At 35.0% G+C, this 6,944-nt stretch overlaps 1 protein-coding gene across 1 annotated transcript in view; it reads right to left on the bottom strand.

Annotated features, from left to right (window-relative positions):
• Positions 1-266: 266 nt before the first annotated feature.
• Positions 267-6,944, bottom strand: part of LOC107670421 (probable asparagine--tRNA ligase, mitochondrial) — a 9,326-nt gene continuing 2,648 nt past the window's right edge. Inside the window, exons 3-14 of the mRNA XM_016463027.1 lie at positions 5,788-5,908; positions 5,535-5,675; positions 4,565-4,645; positions 4,336-4,436; positions 4,013-4,145; positions 3,772-3,870; positions 3,612-3,649; positions 3,338-3,404; positions 2,563-2,700; positions 2,238-2,335; positions 1,079-1,105; positions 267-820 (exon numbers count right to left, since the gene is read on the bottom strand). Of these exons, the coding sequence (XP_016318513.1) occupies positions 676-820; positions 1,079-1,105; positions 2,238-2,335; positions 2,563-2,700; positions 3,338-3,404; positions 3,612-3,649; positions 3,772-3,870; positions 4,013-4,145; positions 4,336-4,436; positions 4,565-4,645; positions 5,535-5,675; positions 5,788-5,908 (1,189 nt within the window). The 3' untranslated portion in view covers positions 267-675. The remainder of the gene's footprint in view (positions 821-1,078; positions 1,106-2,237; positions 2,336-2,562; positions 2,701-3,337; positions 3,405-3,611; positions 3,650-3,771; positions 3,871-4,012; positions 4,146-4,335; positions 4,437-4,564; positions 4,646-5,534; positions 5,676-5,787; positions 5,909-6,944) is intronic.

A 6,944-nucleotide genomic window follows, 5' to 3' on the forward strand; every position in this document is an offset into this window, starting at 1 on the left:
ATATTAACGACTGGTGATGTTGCTTGCTGAAGGATGTGAAAATTGATGTACTTTTGTAAATAATTAAAAAAATTGATTACTTCATCTGAAAGGCCGCAGAGGTTCTTGCCAGAGCCTTCACAGAGATCTACTGTTTAGTAAAAAAAAGTTAACATGTGTTAACAGTTCACTCACTCAACTAAAACGTCTATATTTTACATTTTATATTCCCAGAATGACATGTGGACATTAGTCTTTGCAGACAAAATGTAATTAAATTCAAAAATAACTCTTCTGCATCACAAGATCAAAGATGCTGTCTTTGATTTTATTTCAAAGATGTTAAATGTGATTGATGATAGTGGTCATAAATAATAAAAAAAAATCAACAAAAACAAATGACTACTTTTTTTAGGGAGGCTGTTGAATAATATCTGCTCCTATCTATAACAGAGAAGATGAATGTGTTTCATAAAAATGCATGAAACACATTAGTCATCCTGCTACACTAGAGCAGTGGTTCCAAAAATGTGTTTCTAGCTTCATCAATATTGCTCATTTTGTATGCTTACCTAATCAAACACACCTGACTCAGATCATCAGCTCATTGATAGAGACTTCAAGACCTCAAATGGGTGTCACACATAAAAGACATTCAAAATGTGCAGTGTTGGGTGGCTTCGGGAAAACACTGTTTCAAAGCAGGCAGGAGTGTGAGAACCTTGCAAATGGGATCACATCTTTAATATTGTGGAGTCCCAGAATGCACTGAAGATACCTCTCAAAGCCCATCCCAAACCCACCATGGGGGACTGAGCCAAACTCTCTCAGCTGCAGATACCTGTCAATCACAACGATGCTCTTTAAGGGTATGACAACATTGTGAAGTTTTTCATGTACAAATTACAACGTTGTCAAAGCGACCCCCATTCACAAAGACCCAAGAAAACAACTTAAAATGCTGCATTATGCATGCCAGGCCTCTAGTTGGCGATGTCACTTTGTAAAGAAACACTACTCAAACACATAATACGCAAATGCCTCTTAGTTCTGGAATAAAAATATGGTTGGGCAGCAAAAGTTGTTCTTAGAAACCTACCATGCATATGTGTCCTCCAATCCAGCTCTATGAAAAGAGTGAAAACATGCAGGAGATGCAAGTGAATAGTACTTAGTAACACATCAGCAAACATGTAATATGTATGGAAAGCATCGCATTACATTTTTGGTGCCATATTTGTGTACAGAATTTTGATCATGAAAAGAATACATTTGACATTCTAACATACAGAATATACACTATAGCCTAAAAGTATTTTCGGATTTACTAAAATACACTTTTTTTTTGTACAAATCAACATAACAGTGCGAATAAAAATCCTTTAGTACTTGATGTTTTATTTACACTGTGAAAGTTTGGTGTCAGTTTTTTTTTTTTTACCTTTATGCCCCATTCACACGGGGCGTCAGCGTCAACGCCTCTCGTTTACTTTGAATGGAGTGATGTCAAGCATTGGCGAAATAAATTGTGGGTCCGTTGCTCGCGGCAGAAGTTGAAAACTTTTCAACTTTTCAAGCGCCAACGCAGGCGTCAGCCAATCAGATCGCCTTATACAAATACCCTAGCGCAGACGCTAGCCAATCGCGTTCATGCAACACCAGAAGACTAATGTGATTGGCTGTTGTCACTATGACGGTCGTCAGCACCAAGCTTCAGAAACGCCCTCCGTCAAGCCTTAAAGCTGACGCCCCGTGTGAATGGGGCGTTATTCAGCAAAGATGCATTAAAGTGATCAAAAACGACAGAACGGGCATTTACTGTACAATGTTACAAAATAACTATTTCAAATTTTTCTGTCAAATAAATGCTGTTCTTTTGAATCTTGGAAAAATATATCACAATTTCCACAAAAACTATTAAGCAGCACAACTGTTTTCAGCATTATTAATATTAAGAAATTAATTTTTTTACATTTTTTTTTAACACCAAATCAGCATATTAACACCATTTCTGAAGGATCATGTGACACTGAAGACTGCAGTGATATTAAAATAGTTAAAAAATAGTTATTTTTAATTGTAAGTAAATTGTAAATGGTAATAATATTTTACAACATTGTTTTTACAGCATTTTTGATGTGATAAGTGCAGCCTTTGTGAGCACTTTAGAACAGTAGTTTATCCATGTCTTAATTACAGCATATATTAATTTTTATTACGTATTACTATGTGAAAAGGGACTCTTCTCTAATTCTTACTGTGCTAGTCGTTGACTCAGAAGTTCTAGTCTCTCCTCTCTCAGGGATCCACCACAAAGCTCCCCCACTCCAGGCACCAAGAGATCTACAGCAGCTGCCTGTCCAAAAAATCATCAGTGAATAAGCAGTGAGCACATAGAGGTGAGGAAAAGCGGAAAAAAAGGTATAATTCAGAAAGACATGCCATAACATCTTTATCACATCTGATCATTTACTCTAGGCTTTAAACACATAATATAAACATATTTAAAAGAGATTAGCAGTTGAGTGGAACTCATGGCAGGACCACATGTAGAAAAGACTGATGGTGAGAGCTCATTCTTACAGTGTGGTTGGGCTGGTCCTGGTTGTCTCGGGCATAGAAAGGCTTTAACTCGTAGGGATAGTTGATGACAAACACTGGGACATTTCCACAATGTTTCACTAGGAACTTCTCATGTTCTGTCTGAAGATCGCAGCCCCACTAATGTAAAGCATATGTCAAAGAAAGGGAGAACAGACAATATTAAAAAACGGACATGTACACTACCATTAAAAGGTTTGGGTCAGTAAGGTTTTTAATGTTTTAATGTAATACAGCCTTGGCCTCATCCAGGCTGTTTTTACTTGATTAAAAAACACAGTAAAACCAGTAATATGTTGAGATATTATTAGAATTTAAAATAACAGTTTTCTATTTTAATATATTTTAAAATATAATTTATTCCTGTGATGCTAAGCTGAATTTTCAGCATCATTACTCCAATTCTAATATACTGATTTTGCTGCTCAAGAAACATTTCTTATTTTTATCAATGTTGAAAAGAATTTGTGCTGCTTAATATTTTGTGCAAACTGTGATATGTTTGTTTCAGGATTCTCTGATAAAATGTTCAAATGAACAACGTTGATTTGAAATAAAAATATTTTGTAACATTGTCTTTAGTCACTTTTGACCGATTTAATGCATCCTTGCTGGATAAAAGTAGTCATTTCTTACTGACACCAAACTTTTGAATGCTAATGGACATCATATTTTTATTCAATGTGCATTTCTTAAAGTATCTCTTATATTAAGTATAGTAATTATTTAAAACAAACATATGCTGTTTTTTACTTGCCTCAGTGCTGATTGTAAAGTTCTGTGAACTGCTCTTTAGAATGTCTATGGCCTCGGTGTAAGAAATGCTGTAAAACGCAAATATAACAATTTAAAATCGTGCAATAAAATTGCATGGTTCAAGGAGAGGTGACATACAAAAATTACTGATTCTTACTTTTAACAGCTAATGTTCAGAGAACTTTTTAGAAGAAGAAAAAAGTATGTAATATTTTTCTCAAGCTCAAGGACTTCAGCTTTGGGAAAAGTAGACTGAACTGAAATATAATACGTACACATAAAATTTTCTTTTCAACATGAGATCCACTTGATCCTGAGGATGTTCAAATAAGATAAAACATTATCACTTTATTACAGCCGTTATAGTGGAGAAACTCCCAATGCTCTTATAAGGCTCTTATAAAGCATACGGAACAACAGCATTGTGTGTCATACCCTGTGTCCTGGTGCAATATATTTGTGAAATAACTCTACATCCTCTGCGCAAGAGGACAGCACATGCTCCGTGGCAGCTTTGAATAAGCCCTCCATTACCTGAAGAACGAGAAACAAGCTTTAAAATGAAAATGACGCATTATGAAATGTACACACTTTCAAATCTGCCAACCATAATCAGTTGCTTGATAGAGTCTTTAGTGTATGTAATTCACAGAGTGGGAAGGAATGAGTTTTCTACCTTCATAAGGTCGTCTAGTGACTCAGTGAAGGCAATCTCTGCCTCTACCATGTAAAACTCTGCCAAGTGTCTCCTGCTTTGAGAGTTCTCCGCTCTGAACGTGGGACCGAATGTGTACACTGCAGAAAAAGCCCTACAACAGAAAACAGCAGACGCTGAGCAATCACAAAACAGTTTAGCATTCAACTTTAGCTAATGATTCATTATACATTTTGTAATGTCTGTTCGTTACAGCCCTAATAATAAAATTGAGCTAGGATCAGTTTTTTTAATATTCTTAACATAGTGAGATTAACACGACTAGTTGTGTCTAAACTATTTACCCTGCCATCACCTCCAGGTGCAGTTGTCCTGAGACTGTTAGATAAGCCGGCACAGAGAAGAAATGTGGGTTTGGGTCATCGGAGTCATTATGCCCTGCAGGCTGCAGAGAGCACAAACATACGTTTTCAGTGTTTTAAGGAAGAATCAATAGCATCCATGTACCATATTTTGAAATAATATCATTTTGCTTGTTGCTATATCTCACGTCACCCATCAACTAGACCGTACCTCAACTTGGAAGAGTTCTCCAGCTCCCTCACAGTCATTTGAGGTGATTACTGGTGTGTGTATCTGCACATAACCGTTATCCTGTAACAACAATTAACAAAATCACTCAAAAGGAAATATAAGCCATATGAGAATTTTATTATTATTTTTTTATAATTATGATGTTATTAATTTGCACATTATACAGCTAATATAAGAATAAAAGAATGAAAATATTTAAAATACACACACACACACACACATATATATACAGTATATATACAGTATATATATATATATATATATATATATATATATAATACAATTTATAAATACATTCAGTTAATTGTATTTCAAATAAATGCTGTTTTTGTTTTTACTTTCTATTCAACAAATAATCCTGAAAAAAAAAATGCATCAAGGTTTCCACAAAAATAATAAGCAGCAGAACTGTTTTACCATTGATAAAAATAATTGTTTCTTAAGCAACAAATCAGAATATTCAAATGATTTCTGAAGGATCATGAATTGGTTATAATTTTTTTTTTTTTTCTAATTATGATTTGTTATTAATTTGCACATTATACAGCTAATATAAGAATAAAAGAATGAAAATACATTTAAAATATTTTTTACTATTATTCAAAATTTTTGGGGCAGTTCTAATATTACAAACTGTATAATAAAAGATATAAAATTCATAAATACACACACATGGTTTCTTAAGCAACAAATCAGAATATTCAAATGATTTCTGAAGGATCATGTGACACTGAAGACTGGAGTAATGACACTAAAATTCAGCTCCGCGTCACAGGAATAAATTACTTATTAAAATATATTAAAACAAAACAGTTATTTTTAAATAGTATAAATATTTCACAATTTTAGGATCAAATAAATGCAGCCTTGGTGGGCATAAGAGACTTCTTTCGAGAAATCTCACTGATGCCAAACTTTAAACGGTAATGCGTAAATGATAACTTTTTACCCTGAAGAACGACTGGATAGCAGTTGTAGCCTCACTGCGTATCCTGAGCAGAGAGCTGAAGGCATTTGTTCGGCATCGGAGGTGAGGGAACTGCCTGACATACTCCAGAGAATGACGCTCCTTGATCTTGAAAGGAAAGTCCTAGAGCAGACATACTGGATCAGTATATTAACTGTGATCTAATCACGACTTTTTTATAAATCACTTCTCATCAGTTTTATCTGACTGATTCATTTTTAAAGTAAAGACTCACCACAGGATTGCATTCTCCAACCACTTCAATATGCCGAGCACGTAACTCCACATTCTGTCTCTTACTCGGGCTCTTCTCTAAGGTGCCAGTGATGTCAACAGCACAGCCAAATGTGAGGTCTCTTGACAAGAAGGGAGGATATATCAAAACTATACATCTACAGAGGCCCCAAAGACTATTTAAAGAAATACATTTACATTTTCTTGCCATTTTTGCAACTAAAAGGTGATTTTTTTTTAGTGGATGTAAGAAATTAGTTCCCACAGATTTACACAGGTGTACTTGTTGTCTTGCTGTAACTGGAACATTATATATATATTAGGGGTGTGACGAGATCTCGTGGCACGAGATCTCGCGAGATCCGATGTGTCTGGCGAGATCTGACTGGTCTCGCGAGAACGTGACGATATCCTCGCGCAGACCTTTCAGATATATTTGCATTACACTGGCTCGTTCACCAGTGGTGGTATGTAAGATATTTTGTTCACATCAGGCAAGTGGACGCATGATAAGCGGGAAAATTACGCAGTGTAGTCTTTATCCAGTCATAAAAACTGAATTCACAGTTTAACGCTGAATGTCACGGAATTTGTCAAATTTTGAATGAATTAATCAAAAGTAGGTCATTACACTTAAATCAAATCACGATATGGACTAGTATCTGTAAATATTAAGCTGCAAAAGTAAATTTAAATATGAATCCTGCATGTTCTGCCTGTCTCTGTTAATGAATGGCGCAGATGCGCGGTTTCATTTACTACACACACACTGAAGCGCGCGACACTCGCGGTGATTTCAGCGTCTGCCGTCTCACTAAATGAGGACGCAAACACAAGAACAACATCTCCAGAACTGCTCTGAGAGTCACTTCACGAGCATTTTAGCGTTTGATTTGAGTAAAACTAGCGTCATATCTCATACACAGAATTGGTATAAGTTTCATGATTTTAATTAATAAGAATAAAAGACTATTTTAGATTAAAATAAAAGTAATCTAAAAGATAGTAGATTGTAATAAAAGACTATACATTTCATCATTGAGGATTTCTTTAAAAAAGTATAAAAATCTTGTCTCGTTCTCGTGAACCCAGTATCGTGGGATAAGTGTCTCGTCACACCCCTAATATATATATATATATATATATATATATATATAC

This window comes from Sinocyclocheilus anshuiensis, unplaced genomic scaffold, assembly GCF_001515605.1.
Source record: "Sinocyclocheilus anshuiensis isolate Anshui unplaced genomic scaffold, SAMN03320099.WGS_v1.1 scaffold513, whole genome shotgun sequence".
Taxonomy (NCBI): domain Eukaryota; kingdom Metazoa; phylum Chordata; class Actinopteri; order Cypriniformes; family Cyprinidae; genus Sinocyclocheilus; species Sinocyclocheilus anshuiensis.